Source organism: Medicago sativa, chromosome 7 (assembly GCF_051527215.1).
Source record: "Medicago sativa cultivar Bolivia chromosome 7, Bolivia_mono, whole genome shotgun sequence".
Taxonomy (NCBI): domain Eukaryota; kingdom Viridiplantae; phylum Streptophyta; class Magnoliopsida; order Fabales; family Fabaceae; genus Medicago; species Medicago sativa.
The window spans coordinates 32,533,872-32,551,136 of NC_140755.1; the positions used below are offsets into that span (position 1 = coordinate 32,533,872).

At 37.7% G+C, this 17,265-nt stretch overlaps 2 protein-coding genes and 1 pseudogene across 3 annotated transcripts; all 3 read right to left on the reverse strand.

Annotated features, from left to right (window-relative positions):
* Positions 1 to 8,049: 8,049 nt before the first annotated feature.
* Positions 8,050 to 9,890, reverse strand: LOC146905704 (alkane hydroxylase MAH1 pseudogene; annotated as a pseudogene). Its single transcript, XR_015019083.1, has one exon. The product of XR_015019083.1 is annotated as an alkane hydroxylase MAH1 pseudogene (transcript).
* Positions 9,891 to 11,680: 1,790 nt separating this feature from the next.
* LOC146905705 (uncharacterized) lies at positions 11,681 to 13,472 on the reverse strand. The gene is made up of 3 exons (XM_085728615.1): positions 13,235 to 13,472; positions 12,078 to 12,582; positions 11,681 to 11,981 (listed from the first exon to the last, which is right to left on the reverse strand). The coding sequence occupies exons 1-3, from the start codon at positions 13,470 to 13,472 to the stop codon at positions 11,681 to 11,683; spliced, it is 1,044 nt and encodes a 347-aa protein (XP_085584741.1).
* Positions 13,473 to 13,776: 304 nt separating this feature from the next.
* Positions 13,777 to 14,325, reverse strand: LOC146905706 (uncharacterized). Its single transcript, XM_085728616.1, has one exon. It carries the CDS (start codon positions 14,323 to 14,325, stop codon positions 13,777 to 13,779), a length of 549 nt encoding a protein of 182 aa, XP_085584742.1.
* Between the last annotated feature and the right edge of the window lie 2,940 nt (positions 14,326 to 17,265).

A 17,265-nucleotide genomic window follows, 5' to 3' on the forward strand; every position in this document is an offset into this window, starting at 1 on the left:
GAAACAAAACCTATTGTTTGCTTAAAAGCTTCAGAGAGATTCACAAGTACAACTCAACTATCATTCCAACTCAAGTATCAAGGTGATACAAGAGTGGCTCACAAATAACAAGGACAAACTAAAACCCTAAATGTGGCTGCAATAGTTTTCTTTAGGTCCGAGTCTTCCTTTATATAGCCAGAGAATGCATGGGCTTGATGAAAAATCGGGCTAAACAATACATCTGTCCCAAAGAGTCTTCAGCTCTTCAGCTACAACCTTCCACAAGTGTATATAATGTTTCCTAAAATGTTTAGGACATTTAATACAAATAAAAAAGCATGAGAAAATTGTCACAAGCGACTTTTAGAACAACACACCTCTTGGAGCACAAGCTATGTGAATCATATCTTCAATCATATCTTCCGTGATCTCATGCATAAATCAAATCTTCCAAGATTGAGAAATATATACTTCACCTTAAGCTCAGATGTCGTACTGACATTTCTAGGACATCTGGTCCAACATCTTGTTTTAACAAAATGCGGCTAGCACAATATAAAACACAACATAAACTAACAGGCCAGATATAAATGTGGAAAGAGTAAACTCACATGCTTCCACTGACATCATTCACAAGCTGAATTCTTCCCATGATTGTTAACATTTTCCCTTTCCAAGCCTGAAGCTTAGATTTCACTCGAGTAACAATAGGCCTCAAATATGCAGCTTTATGTTTTCCCTTGAAAAGTGGGGTGCCTGAATACGTGAAAGGAAGACTTCCATGATTGGAACTAGTGACTGAAGAAATAGAATATTGCTTGGAAAGAGATGTAGAGCCATTGTAGAATTTGCTTTTACTAGCATTATTAATCTGCCTAGAATAATCACCATCCTTTCCAAAAAATTCATAATGTTCCTGACATTGGAGATAGTACCTCTACAAAATATTAAAATGTCATATACGTATAACAAGGGAAATTGGCAAGGGAACATTAGCAAGGGAAATTGGCCTAATGTTATCAAGCTTGTTAGCTGCAAGAACCTTGGGAAGCAAAATAATCAAGTTGGAATTCAGGTTTGACATTATGTAATTATTTATGAAAAAGTATTCAGTGGATTTTAAAACATAAACACCTATAATATGCTAGAAATACATGTAAAAATGGCCTGTTTAGCCATTTGGGCCAAGAGCAGAGTCCCATTGAGACCAAGAGATGCCAGCTTAATCTCTTCAGGCAGAGGGAGAGCAATGAGCTTTTCATTTTCCATGGTTGTAACCATTGTAGGGATATATTTGGAAGGAAGATCATCAATAGTGCATTTGTTGGGAGAGGATAATATGGTGGAAAAATATTGAAGTGTGTGAGCCTCTATGTCTTCAACTTTGGTGAAGGTGTCTTCTCCATTTTTCAACAGGGAAATATGACTTTGTTATTCTTTAAATTTGGCTGCCCTATGAAAGAAGGCAGTGTTTCTGTCACCCTCCAGGAATCTAGAACTATTTGCTTTCTCATTCCAAAAATTGTTGGCTAGCTGGAGAGCTTGACTGTAGTTAGATAAACACACCAATTCCTCTGCAGCTGTGATAATGTTATTTCCATGTTGATCAATCCTATGTTGCACTTCTTCAAGTTTGTTATAAGTGAAAGCCACTTTCTAATGTATATCTCCAAAAATCTCCTTATTCCAATATCAGCCCCAATTACTTTAAAATAGGCTTTAAAATTTTCTGCTTGTAGTGAAGGACATGCATATGAGAACTCTACATTGCACAATCCCAATTTCGAGCCAAACCTTAATGAACTTAAATCTAGGAATGATGGTAGTGGGTGAAAACTTGTTCAAGGTAAGCATAAGTATAAAATGATCAAAAAAGCAATGGGCAAAGTTGCTGCAGCTTAAAGAATTCCAATTGGCAGTTCCTTGTTCATTGCAAAAGGCTCTATCTAGTCTCTGAGAAATGAAAGCCCTTCCTTCTCTTAAATTGGACCGTGTGTATTTCACCCCTCTAGTTTACAGGTGAGTCAACATGTTGAGATTTCTCCATCTCATAAAATCATCACATGCAACCGATAAATGAATTATGCCACCTAGTTTTACATGACTTCCAACAATGGAATTAAAATCTCCAATTAACACCCAACGACCAATATGAGTCATTAACAGATCAGTTAGCTCCAACCATAAAGTTCTTCTTTTGACATGGCAGGTGCTGGCATACACATCAGCAAAGTAGACAATGGTGTTTTTACATGATCAGGATAAAGCAATGCTTTGGTCACTTGTCCTGAGAATGATGGGTTTAGACTTCCACAAACCCCAGAGGTTGGAGAGTTGGTTAAGTCTAACATTAGCAGTGTGATTAGTGAGATTAGTCTTGTGCCATAGGCTCAACAATGAAAAAAAAGTCAGGCTGATGAGTAGTGGCCATATTTATGAAGTAATTTTGAGATTTAAAGTTTCCTATACCTCTTATATTCCATAAAATTATCTTGATGCTACAATATTGGAATTTGTATCCTTCTTTGATCTGGTGGTAAATCTGTCAGAACTAACACTTGTTAGCTCTTTTGCTTGGCTTAGAGTTGCTACCAACATCAACATTGCATGCAAAATACTTGTCAGCATGGGATGTGATATCTTTGGTACCTTCTGAAGCAGAGTCCTCTCCTATTTCATCTCCATAATTTTTTTTTTATGATGGTAACACTCTTAAAACTAGCTTTTGTGGGTTTTGCCCCAATCATCCTTTTATCCTGGCCCAATTCATCAACCATAAAAGTAATAAGAGTTTCCATATAGGCTAGATTCTGATCATTTACCCCATGTTCCATTAACAAAGGATCCACATCCATACTTGAAGAAACATAAGTAACTGATGGTCGGATTAGGAAAGTGTACCAAATTTTTTACCAAGTAATAAAGTAATAAGTAGAGTATCATATCCACAGGGATTGTCGTTTTGTTTAAACAACCCGTGCTACTTATTTTAAGTTGGCGATATAAAATAAAAGAGATAAGGGTTAGAGATTGCAATTTTTATCAGTTTACGACAGAGCAAGTTACCTGTTTTCGGTTGCATGAAAGGAAACATCGGTTAGGACTCTTTGAATCCCCCTATTTACTTTGTTGGATATTAAACAACATTCATGTCGCATTTAGTTATCTTATGTGGACTATACAAGTGTGAAGCCGTTGGGACGTTCTATGCTAGTCGGTGGTCAAGCTGCACCTGCTGATCGCACGGTGATCCTTACGTGCGGGGTCTATACTATCTCGGTTGATCTAGGTCTATCCCTCTGATGGCTAACTGCATTTGTTGATGGCACGATGATGTTTACGTGTGGGGTCTTTCTAATTCAACTGTAATTGAAACATATACTTAAATTGGCGTTCCAGCTTTTCCAAAGGCTATGTAGGCCAATGTTCCATTAGGTCAGCCCATCCATGAATCTTAGGACACTTATAGCACACTGCCCTTCCCCCTATGTAGTTCTACAAACGCGCATCTGTATCAGTTCCTACCATAACTATAGGTTTTTATACTTAGGTTTATTCCACTAGGTGCTTGTTTCCCTACTTACTAATCTAGTTACATCCTAGGTTCAACATATTTTACTCAATATTTGTAATGTCACCTCCTAAGTACTTACTACTAGGGTCAACTCTCTTTCGACATCTTTCTCTAGTTTACTAATCACTTACATTGTAGATAGATAATTACTAGTATAAGGAAGTAAATATCAAGATATAAACTTCTAGATAGTAATAATGATGTTAAGCTCTGTCACAAACTAAGTATCTAATATAGGGTTGAACTTCGCCGAAATAAATAAATCCTAAATAAAACTTAATAGCGAACAGAAAATAAACTAAAATAAAATGACATTAAATTAAATAATTATTTAACAAAAGTAAACAAAGGTTCATCTTAGATCCCTAACCTATAGATATCTAGTTACACATGATAACTAAGACAAAAATACTAAAAGATAAAAACATACCCTAGTTGAAGATAGGAGAAGATAGAATTCATCCTTGGCTCCTAGAATAGCCTTCCTCTTGAACTGCTCCAGTTCTAAATGAGAAATTGTGAATGAGGAAGGCTGGTATTTATAGGGAAAGTTTCCACCTAACTTGGGCTAAAATCGCAGGCTTTCAGAGAAGAAAAAGTCACAAAATGTGACTTTTTTCACAAGTCACCACGCGCCAGGCGCCTGGGTCATGCGCTAGGAGCATGTGACTTACAGCCTCAGGCGCCTGGCGCCTCGCTGCATGCACTTAGGCGTTTTATGCCTTCTTCTGGGCGTTGGGCGCCTCATTCTATGCGCATGGGCGCTTTAGTGCAAATTCGATGCTGAAACGCCTGTTTTCTGCGCCTGTTGAGGTGTTTTCTTCAAAGTAGAATATCTTGGAACTTGGGAACATAATTCCTCCCTATGTAAATTCTTATGAGGCCTCTTGAATCTTCATTCTTTATCTTCCCAAGGACCACATAAATCTTCAGATGTATTGCTTGCCTGATTTGCGTGATTTCTTCGTGAATTACATCAAGAACACCCTAAAATTGCTATGTTTCGGGAATAATAGAATTACAGACTCAAATATAAAAAAACATTACAAATGTCACATAATCATAAGCAATTGATCTAATACTCCACTGGTTTACTGGTAAAACCTATTAAAATATAATGAAAAACATGCTAAGAATAACATAAGATGACTTGTCTTCAGTAATACTGGGGAATAACAGCCTCCCTGTAATGTTACACTGCATAGGAGAAGATGGGCATGTCTTGGGGTATGACAGCCTCCTAGAGATAGGTTCCAGCACTTGCTTGTTAGAGATACAAGACTGGGATGCAAAGGGCCTTGATTCATTAGAAAGAGGTGCCTCTGGATCTTTCCCTAGTTCTAGAAAAAAATTCCCCTTAGAAACCTCTATGGAAGATTCAGAGATGGCAAAATCCCCATCAACAGAAAGCATAGAAGATTCATGTTCCTCCAATACAACCTCCCCATTAGGAAGGCCATAATCCTCGTTTAGCAAATCAAATGAGTTGTGAAGAACCAATGATGGATCCTCAGCCTAATCCTAAAATTTTCCAATGTTTGCACTAAAAGTTTCATTGGTTCCTACGTTCACAGTGCAATTAGTATGAGACAGATCATTGCCAAACTCCTTGCTAGAATTATCAACAGGCATAGTGATGAGTCATAATTTAGTCTATTTTTATGCATTATTTAGTTTCGTTTTAATTAGATTTAGTTTTATTTTATTTAAATATTATTTCCTTTTTGAACTATTTTACTTCAATTGCATATTTTATATTTCAGGAACAAATATATGATGGAAGGTGTCTTGGAGCAAAAGAAAGGAGTCTGGAGCTGATTTGGAGCAAAAATACGAAAGATTCGGAGACAAAAATACTCTCCCCCAAGTCAGAAGCTTGGCACGGCCCGTGCCAATGTTGGCACGGCCGTGCCACCTCCCAGGACTGCTTTTGCTGCTTTTGCTTGAAGGCCAAGTTACCCTGTTTTAGATTTACCGGAATGCCCTTATAGTTGCTTAGATTTTAAGTCGATTGTAAAGCTATAAATAGAGTATCTCTCCATGACAAATATTCATCTTTTGTTCTTGGAAATAATATGTGACAATTGTTTCTTTGAATAAAAGTTCATCTTTATTTTCTTGTTATTTATTTTATGTTCTTCTTCCTCTTCTCCTCCATATCTATAATGAACGTTAGTGAGTAGATTTCTTTGTCTTGGGATTGTTGGATAAGTCTAATGACATAATCCGGATCAAGCCAAGCCTTAAACCTTAATCTTATGTAACCCTAATTTCTAATCTAGATTCACCGTTTTAACATGAATTAACCATTATCAAACTGTGGAAACGAAAGTGGAGGGTTTGATAATTGTTAATCCATTATTCCAAATATCAATTCATAAAACGAAAGTGGAGTTTTGATATTCGAACAAGTGAATCTAGACAAGGATTGCGAAACATGAAAATAGTCTAGCAAACCTTGAGACATATAAAATTTCGAGCTTCAAGGATTCCAAAGGCAATCACCCATGAAAATAGGTGTGGTTGTTGGAGGAACACACTCACTGAGACCGAAAGGAGATGTGATAGGCTAAAGAGAAACTTGTATTTAGAAATTAGGACCAACGTAAAGTTATAAGTTTAAGGGTTTGCTTGCGAAGGACTTATCATTAGGATGAACCAATAATGCCAAGGCTCCTTTTATTTTATTATTGTTATTTTCTCTTATTTAAAACCCCCTATTTTATAATCTTTCTTCTCTTCTAATCATTCTATAAAAGTTAATCGAATTCATAACTCCCTAGCGGAACGATACTCTTTTTACTACTACTTCGATAGACCGTGCACTTGCGGTTTAGCCTATCACATAGTAGTGATATGAGCATCCTCCTTCTAGCTTATCTCTAAGTACCTCAGTGCCTTTCCCCCCAACAACAATGGAATCAGTCTGCATTGTGTTGAGTTGCTTTTTCTTAGCCACCTTAGGTTTGTCAGTGTGCCCATTCTTAGAATTTAGCTTCTTGCAATTTTGCAGAGTGTGACCTAACATTTTGCAGTGTGCCCAATATAGAGGTTGCTTCTCATATTCAATAGCAATAAGGAAGGCATGATCCTCCCTTTCCATAATAACATAATCAAACAATCTACTTGACATATCCACATCCACAAGCACCCTAGCATACAAACCAAACAACCTAGAAAGAGTGGCATCATCTATGGCTAGAGGGGTCCCAATACCCGAAACTATATCAAACAAAGTCTTCTTCCTCCAATACTCCTACTGGAAATTCATCAATCTGACCCATATTTGAGCATGAGTCTCAACCTGATGCTGTGGTGTGAAGTCTTTTGTCTAACAGTAAAATCTCAGAATGCCTAGTTTCAGGTTCACTGCTCTAAGAGCCAAAACCTTGCGCATATCTTCAATAGATTGAAACTTGAAGTCGAAAAATCCCTTTCCTAGTGGAATTACACTTCAATAATTCATCAATTTGACCCATCTTTGAGCATGAGTCTCAACCTAATGTTGTGGCGTGAAGTCCTTTGTCCAACATTAAAATCTCAAAATGCCTAGTTTCATGTTCACTGCTCCTAGAGCCAAAATCTTGTGCATATCTTCAATAGATTGAAACTTGAATTTGAAAAATCCCTTTCCTAGTGGAATTACACTCCAATTTTGAAGACTTGGCTGCAAATCATTCAACTTGATTTTTAGAGCTTTTATAGACCTGATTCGTACTCATCTTGAGAAATTTTAACACTAATTGTATCACCTATGTAAACCTTGGAAGGAAGTTTATGCAATTGGATATCACAAGATTTCGAAAGAGCTTGAGCGAAGGATTTGTCGGTGCTGATTTTCTCTGCCACCACCGTCTCTGGTGGAGCAACAAAGGGCCAAGGGCAAACCATCCCAACGGAAGAGAAGAACAAGGTTGTTATGAAGAACGAAATCGATGTTGGAGCCAAACGAACAGAACAAAACGACACGACTACATAGGAGAACCGTCGAAATAGAAGGAACTACGCCGTGGAAGAGGAATGTGAAGAAGCTAACACCCGTAAACGAAATCGAGAGGTGAACCTGAACATTGAAGTCGGGCAAAAACCAGGGAAAACTCTTGCCGAAGTAACGCCGAAAAGATGAGAAGTCGGTGGAGAAATTGAAAAAAAAAATAAGTATGGAGGAGAGACGTATAATTGAATCTTTAATCTATCATTGAGATTGGTTACACATTCATTGTTGTTTATGGGTGAGAGGGGGTGAGAGTTTAAAGTGTGGCAGTGAAGAAAGATTTTCGAAAATTTATATGAAAGGACGATTTTGGTATAAGGTAAAATTTTAAGTATATTTGAGTGTAACTGAATCATATGGGATGACTAGAAAAATTATAAGTTAACCTCTCCTAATTAACTAGAAATAACACCATTAATTACACGATATTTATTTTTTTTGACAAAAACTGACTACATGATGTTAGTAACTAATTTAATTTAGAAAAACAAGTAAAAAATAATCTTAAAACAAACATGAAAATCAAACAAATAATTATTACAATCCAAACATAACACTGATAATATATTCTTGCTCTCGCATTGGAGAAACAAACAAACATGACCACATATGGTGTTATTTGAGAATTCAAATATATAAATAAAACATTACACATATTATCCGAACATAGTTCAGTTATTTTGAAAAGATCTCTCTTGATCATTAAATGCTTCTTTTTTTGACATAAACCTTCAAGCCATGTTTCATGTGTAAAACAACAGAAACACTTGGGATTATGGGATGATCTTCCACCACTTGAATGTGATAATTCAACAATATTGCTACAGCAACCATTTTCATCTCAATGAAGCTTATATCCTTACCCAAACAACTCCTTGGTCCAGCATTGAAAGCAATGAACTTGTAAGAGGGAACATGAACTATCCCTCCTTTCTTAGAAATCCACCTCTCTGGTTTAAATTCCAAGCAATCTTCTCCCCATATTTCCTCGACCCTTCCGACGGAGTATAGAGAATACACTATCATTGTATTTGATTTAACCCTATGCCCACTAGGAAGCACATCAGATTTTAATGCAGATTTATGCTCTAAAGGAACCGGAGGATAAAGCCTCAAGGCTTCACATAAAGCTCCATGTAAATAAATTAACTTGCTAAGCCCTTTTGCTCCTAAATCTTTCCAACTTTGTTCCCTTGATGGTAAATTTTCTTTGATCTCTTCAAGAATCTTGGCTTCGATAAAAGGGTGTGTTGCCACCAACCAGAAAAACCAAGTAAGGCCCGAGCTAATCGTATCTCTTCCAGCGGCAAGTAGATTGATTGATGTATCCCTCAAAAAATCATCATCTATTGGATTTTCTCCATCTCCTGCTGCATTCATAATGATATTTAGCAAGTCAACTTTTTGTTCTCCTTGCATTTCTCTTTTGGATTTGATTTCGGAATACAGCATTTCATCAATAATTTTCTGATTCTTTATAAACTGTTTCTCTTCACCAACTTGAAACCATTTCTGCAGCTTCCACCAAAATCTTGGTTTTACATGTCTAGAAAACAATGTGTCCTCTGCTTGAGTAAATGCTCTCTCACATGCAATTTCAGGGAGTTCAATAGAAAGACAATTAGGATCAAATCCTAAAACTACATAACATATATTGTCAAAGGTTAACCTTTGAAAAATATCTTGCAAATCCACTTGCATCCCTTTTTTACAAGCATGATCAAGAAATACAAGAAGACCACTAAACAGTTTTTTCTCAATGGTTTTGTGAATAAATACCTGAAAACTTTCCTGCTTGAAAATTGAATGAAGTAGTGTTCTGTTGTACTTCCAAATGTGAAAATCAGACCTAAAAATTCCATCTCCAAGGATTTCAAAAATCTCACTGAAATCATTTCCTTTCCCATAGTTTTCGAATTTTGTGCTAGTGATGTGTTGCACGTTCATGGGGTCACTGGTGCAAACAATGTTCATGTTTGTTAACCATGGTCCTTCAAAAATGAAAGTTCCTCCTTTTTGTTTCAAAACTAAGTTTAGATAATCATGGATATTGGACATGTTGTATAAGAGACCAGGTAGCATTCCAAGCACAGGCCATTTTGTGATTGGTGTGTTTCTATTGAGCCTCCAATAATGGATTGCAAGGAAAAGAAAAACCGCCAAAAGGATTTCTCCAATGCCAAACATGTACATTATTCTGTTGGCCTATGATATATATGTCACACTAACACTTTTGTAGATATGTTTTTCTATATGATATTGTCTCAATGATAGTATTTCATGAGGGTTATTGCCAATGGTGTGATATTGTGAGAATGCTAGGAAGCTATTTATAAAGCATTTCTATTGGTTTTTATTGTTTTTTTCATATATATTTTTTGGTCCATTTCATCACCCATATTTGCATCCAATGGTTACAATAGCAAACTTTGGTATTTATTTACAGCAGCAAATCCTGGTCCATGTTCAAGTTCGTTGATAGTATAGGAAGAAAATGTGAACGCAGTACGTTATTGGGTTTTATTACTATGATAATTAAATGACGGTACATAGATTCACAAATTTTTTTATGAAATAAAGTTTAGTTGAGTTGGATTCCAAAACTTATCAATGCAAGCTTGAGTCACAAAAAACATTTACAAAAACACTTACAAATCATTCACTAAATTTTTTTTCATACTAACGGCGGGAGTTGAATCCACTCTCTGATGGATATGAGTAGTGGCAAGAGCCACCGTGGTGGCCTTCGGAGGTCATGGTCCACCTAGAGTCTATAACCTTTTTAGTGTTTTAATACTAATTATAACTTTTTTAGTGTTTGAATACTAATTATAACTTTTTCAGTGTTTTAATACTAATTATAACCTTTTTAGTGTTTTAATACTAATTATAACTTTTTTAGTGTTTTAATACTAATTGAAATGTTCTCAAAAAAAAAAATACTAATTGAAATGTGAAAAAATACATATCTCACCTGTGTAAAAATACATGGCATGTGTCACCATAGGAACAAATATGGCACTCATTTAACTTACACAAGGACACACTCCACTTTTTAAGGTTTTTTTCTTCTTCTTTATTTTTAGTGGTGAAACTTCATATCAATAGATAAATTGCCTATTGAGACATAGCTTCTGTTGAATTTCTGCTATGATATTGTTGTTTGGAATAGACAAGAGTTATGATGTCTCCATATAAGAGGAAATATAAGAGTTTTGACATTGTCCAATACAGAATACAATAAAGTACAATGTAGGAAACTAAAGAAAGTGAAAAAACGATGGTATGATTTACTAGCACCAATATTTTTGCCATGTGCCCATGAAATTTGGATATATTTCAATAAGTAGCTCTAAAGTTGTGGTCATGTATACTTCAAATAGTATGAACGTCAAAATAAAATAAAAATAGTAGCATTAAATCATGGTTTTAAATATTTTTGTTTTGATCATGGTTCCCCTCAAAATAAAATCCTAGCTCTGTCCCTAGATATGAGTTATCAACTTCTTACCACTAAATCAATTTTCGTTAGCAAGATTCATAAATTTTAATGGAGAATTATCGGGTCCAGGAAATATAATTGTTGTTTTTCCTTTTGGATTCGTACACAAAAAAGGAGTGTGGATGTAAGGCAGAAGTCCTGCTATTTATTTTTTTTATTTATAGCCCCTGTAAGGAAACATTTTTTTTTCTTTAAGAAACAAAAATGGAATATAGATTCACAAAAACTAAGACACCTCTTTGACACAAGGCATCCCAAAAAGGGCTCACAAAGATACAATGTAGCTGTCCAAATCAAATAAAACAAGCAGTTAGCCGATGCCCAAACATGTCAAGGGATTTGACCACCACTGCTGACAACCATAAACAAAAGTGGCTTTATTAGCTCTCAACCACCAGTAGGAATGAAATTTAACCTTCTCCATGAGTTCTAAAGTGAAATTGTGAGAATTATTAAATAATATGTTATTTCGCTCATTCCAAACTAGCCAAATACAAAGAAGCCAAAGTAACTGTAGAAAAAATCGCCGCTCCCTCAGACCACCCAAGTAATTTGTAAACTGTACAAAATGATCTGGAATACTTTGATGGTCTACACCAGAAACGCCTATCCAAGACCGAACATGCTGTCAAAGAGGACTCGACATATCACAATGAAGAAACAAATGTTGAGCAGTTTCGACCTGACCACATCCCGCCAAGCAAGATGTGTTTGCGCCTATGATGATGTTGCGGCCAAGGAGGTTGTTTCTAGTTGGCAACCTGTCGCAAAGTAAACGCCAAGCTAAAATGGAACCTTCAACGGCACCTGAGAATGCCATATCAGATTCTCGGAAGTATGTTGCATAGGAGGATCCTGAGTAGTGAGCACTTGGTATGATGAGTGCACCGAATAGCCTCCAACAACGTCGGGGAGCCACTGCCAATGATCTGGAACATCAACCTGCACGATAACGCTAGAAAGTAACCTAGAGAAAACAACCTTCTCCCACACCCACAACCTTCTCCTCCACTACCAAGCATTACCCCCTCCTCCCACACCCACAACCTTCTCCTCCACTGCCAAGCATTACCCCCTCTTCCCAACCTAGAGAAAACATAGTTGCAACCGTATGCGACTTGTTCTCAGCTAGATCAAACAACCGACTGAAGCGCTGACAAAGAGGTACCTCTCCTAACCACCGGTCATACCAAAATAAAGTGACAGCCCCATCTCCCACCTTTCGCTTCACCAACTTCGGGAACCACCCATCGCCATCTCCACCTACTCCGTCCCTAATCTTAGCCACCTCTCTCCACCAATAAGAAACACTCCGGCCCCCAACCTCCAACCTCTCTGCCTCCTCACCATACCTAGCCGCCAACACCCTATACCAAAAACCACCTCTATCAACAAACATCCTCCAACACCACTTCCCTAACATAGATAAAATAAACTCCCCCAACTGCCTAACCCCCAACCCTCCAAACTCATTTCTAAGACAAACGGTATCCCAATTAATCCATGGAATTTTTATATGATCCTCACTCCCTCCCAAAAAAAATTAAGCAAAAATTCAATGGAAGAGATTATACCTGATAGAGCTTTGAAGAAGGAAAGAGCATAGACATGCAGAGAGGTCATGACAGATTTAAGCAGAGTCAAGAGGCCACCGAAAGAAAGAAAATGACTTTTCCAACCAGATAGTCTAGACTTTATGGTACGCAACACAGGGTCCCAAAACGCTAACCGACGAGGATTACCTCCGATGGATAGGCCCAGATACAAAAAGGCGCATGTCCCACTTTACAATTCAGAATGGATGTTGCTTCAACCAACTAAGAGTCAGAAATATTAACCCCAACCAACAGACTTTTGTGGAAATTCACCTTCAAACCAAACATCTCCTCAAACAATAACAAAACCGCCCGTAAAGCGCGAACATTGGCCCAACTCTTGACACCCAAAAGCAGAGTGTCGTCAGGAAATTGAAGATGGGAAACTACCATCGAGTTGTTCGTTCCCACCTTATATCCCTCGATTAACATTCACCATTGCAGACATCATGGTATTCAAGCCCTCTGTGGCTAAGAGAAACAAGAAAGGAGAGAGAGAGGATCCCCTTGATAGAGCCCCCTCCCCAAGGGGAACTCATTTGTAGGACTACTATTAACCAAAACTGAAGCCGTAGCGGTGGACACACATTCTTTAATCCACTTCCGCCATAAAACTGGAAATGCCATTTTACCCATCACCGCGTCCAAATAGTTCCCGTCTACTGAATCATAAGCCTTTTCTAAATCCACTTTAAAAAGCAAGAGATCCTTTTTTAACTTACGGGCTTCATCTACCACTTCATTTGCAATAAGGACCCCATCAAGAATCTTTTTGTCTTTTACAAATGTTGTTTGAGCTTCAAAGATAACCTTTCCCACCACCATTCTAAGCCGATTTTCTAAGACTCTGGCCAAAATTTTGTACAAACTACCCACCAACGAATGGGGTGAAAGTCATTTAATTTTTGAGGATTTTTGACCTTTGGAATAAGGGAAATAAAAGTCGTGTTGATACCTCTTTCCAACTTATCATTTCGATGAAACTCCACAATAAATCGCATAATATCCTCCTTCAAAATATGCCAGAATTCTTTTATGAACCCAAAATTGACACCATCCGGACCGGGACTCTTAAAGCTGTCACAATCCCAAACGGCGACCTTAACCTCATCCACAAAGAAAGGTTTTATCAACCCACCCCCCCATCCACAAACAAAAGAGTCTTGAAAGACAGGTTCTCAACCACAGACCTGTCTGTGCTAGTACCTTTAAAATGATTACTAAAATGAGTGGAGACGAAGTGTCGAATAGGTTGAACTCCCGCCACGATGATACCATTCTCCACAAAAGATACAATTGAATTACATCGCCGTCGACTGGAAAGAACTATGTGAAAAAATTTTGAATTCGCGTCACCATCCTTCATCCAAAGCATCCTAGACTGCTGCCAACAAATGTTAGTATTAACATGAGACAGTGAGTGAATCTCATGAGTAATACCACACATTTCCTCAATTTCCTCCGCAGACAACACCTCATCTTCACGTTTGTCATCGAACCAGGATAAACGGGCCTTTAAAGAATCAAGCTTTGCTGAAATATTCGAAAAATGTGACAGGTGCCACTCTTTCAAAGCTGCTTTTATCAATTTAAGCTTCTCCTTAAGAACGTAACCGCCCCACCCGTCAACAGAAAAAGAATTCCATTTTTTGGAAACAAACTGCTTATAACCAGGCATCACTTGCCAACACTTCAACATTTGCGACGGACTCGGACCCAATTTTCCTCATCCACAGACAACTGAATTGGACAATGATCTAAGACACCGCGGAGAAGAGAAATCTAAAGACAATTAGGCCATTTTAAACACCAATCTTCTGAAAAAAGAAACATATCTATATTTCTCATAGAAAGACCATCACCCTTAAACCAAGTGTAACGACGACCACAAAGCGGCAAATCTATCAACAAGTTGTCCTCAATGAACAAATTTAATGGAGCGGCATCTAAAGAAGCAACACCGCCCCGTGAAGAACGTCTTTCCTCCTCAACACGGACAGCATTGAAATCCCCACAAACACATACATTCTGACCACACAACTGTTGTAAACGAACCGATAAAGACCCCCATAACTCTTGTTTTACGTGATTATCACATGGAGCATACACATTAAACAAATAGAAAGTTTCATTCGACTTGATAAACCTGTCGTGTATCATAAGAACATGTTCCAGACTAACAGTTGACCACACTTCTACCTCTGAACTGTCCCACTCTGTCAACAACCCCCCCCCCCCCCCCCCCCCGACGCCCCTACCGAAGGACGAAAGGAGAAATCATGATTCAAACTTCCCCACAAAGAAGAACACACCGCCGTATCACAAACCGTCGACTTTATTTCTTGAAGGCAAAGAATCAATGATTGTTTCTCCGCTATTAACAACCTCACCTCCCTCCTCTTATCCATCCCCCTAACCCCCCAACATTCCAAGAAACCAACTACCAACTTCATCTCACCCACCCTCCCCGCCCCCACTCTAGACTCCTAACCAACGAACCTACTCCCTCCCCCCAACCGCATCTCCAATCACCTTCTCCAACCGCCACTCTCCCACTCTAGACTCCTAGCATCCGCCACTCTATTCAGAATAAGCGGTACCGACTCCTCATTAAGCATTGTACCTTCTAAGCGTCCCGCAAACTACAGCTCCTCGTCCTGAGTATCTGTACCCAAGAGTACAGACACCACAAATAAAACAACAAACAAAGGAGTGAGAATACACATCATAACATTTATTTGGGATGAATGATTAATAAAGTAAACTGTCATAACATCATTAGTCACCATTCATAAATACACTCAATTTACTTCATAATGTCATACATCATCAGCACATATGTCACTAACATATACATTAGTTACACACCTTTAACACATACATCAATTCACATCTTTGGCACATGCATCAATGCACTTATCATCACATATATTTTATGCACTTCCTTCCTATCATCTATATGCATGTTAGTACCGGTTCCTATCGTCATTTTAATGTATGTCAGAGTTGTGTTACTGAACGTACATTCGTCTTTCGTCATTTTTATTCAATATGATATGAAGCATGATGACTCATTAAACACCACATATCAAATACATCAACAACATATCATCTTTACAACATATTTCACTTTCTAATATTACTTATTGTTATAAAACAAGTACGTCATTCGTCTTTATTCGTCATTCACAAGCATCATTTATTACATCATTCATTATCATCATATAGCAATTAGTATTTCATGATTTACTCATCATCTTATGATAGTAATATCTCATTAGTAATCAACATCTTATATGCATTCGTATATTATCTTTTCATCCCCTAATTATCCATCATCACGTAAAGAATCCCGCAATCCACCTTTACTATATATTTTCCTCTAACGACATACTCTATTCTTCGTCTTAGTTTAAAGTTATTAATTCACCATTACCTCTAATTATAAAGCTCATTCATTTTCTAAGTCTAGTTCGTTGTGTTTTAAGACCCTACCTTCATATATTAATTCATTATTGTTGCCGTATATTACCTTAGACCTCTAACTCCGTATACTTTATTTACTCACGTTTTCTACCCTTTAATCTTGCTTATATTATTATGCTTGACCTTTATTCTAAGGTTCTCCTATTATCTATGTCCTTTGTTTATGAATTATTCCTAAACAAATTCTTTTTACTTAACTTATTTATCGTTCATCATTTCAAGCTTTAGGATCACTAGTACTTTGAATTAATAACCTTTTGATTATGCCTAACACACTCCCTCATCTTTCTATATTAGTTTTGGACCCTTACCCTTACTTTAGGAACTCATTTGGGTAAGAAAAGTTGGGTTTTCTAGGCTTTGAATGGGTGCACGGGTCGTGCTCATTGGGGACATGGCCGTGTTCCCCTTAAACAAAAAAAATTCAAATTCTAGATACCAACACACGCACGGGTCATGCGCCCTTGTGGCACGACCGTGCGTTCTCCCATTGTCAGCAAAATCGTAGTCTTGCTGCGATTTCGCCTCGAGGGACCTTCCTCGAATACAAGGAGATTGGGGTCTCATCAAGTGGGGACAGATTCCAAACAAGATATGTGAGCCTCTAAAGCCAATCAGAAAGAGGAAAGCTGCTTCTGAGGAGGTAAAAGATGTGCCCCAGAAGCCAACTAAGAAGGCAAAGGTTGTTAAAACTGCTACTTTTGGTGTTCATAAGGAAGTAGCAGAATTAGATACTTTTGAGATTCTACCCACCAGAACCAGAGGTGATGCTTCAACAAGAGCTGCTCCTGCTCAAACACCTAAGAAGCGTCATAACCAACCAAATAAGACAACCAGGAAGTTGGTGTTGTCCAAGTACACTGAGGAAGAATACAATGAAGAAGATGCTTCAAGTCTGATCTCAAGGGAAAATAGAACAAAGAAAGTAGAAGCTGCCAAGAAGGTCCTGGAGTTGTCTTCAGGTTTACAAGCAGAGATTCTTACTGAAGCTGCTGAGGGTCTGAAGGATCTTGTTGTTAAAGATCCCAAAGAAGCTATAGCCAGAAAGCAAGCTGAGGACAGGGAGCAAGTCAAGAAGTTATCTCAGGACCTGCATGGAATGGATGTTGTAGAGAGCTCAGAGTTAGTGGCA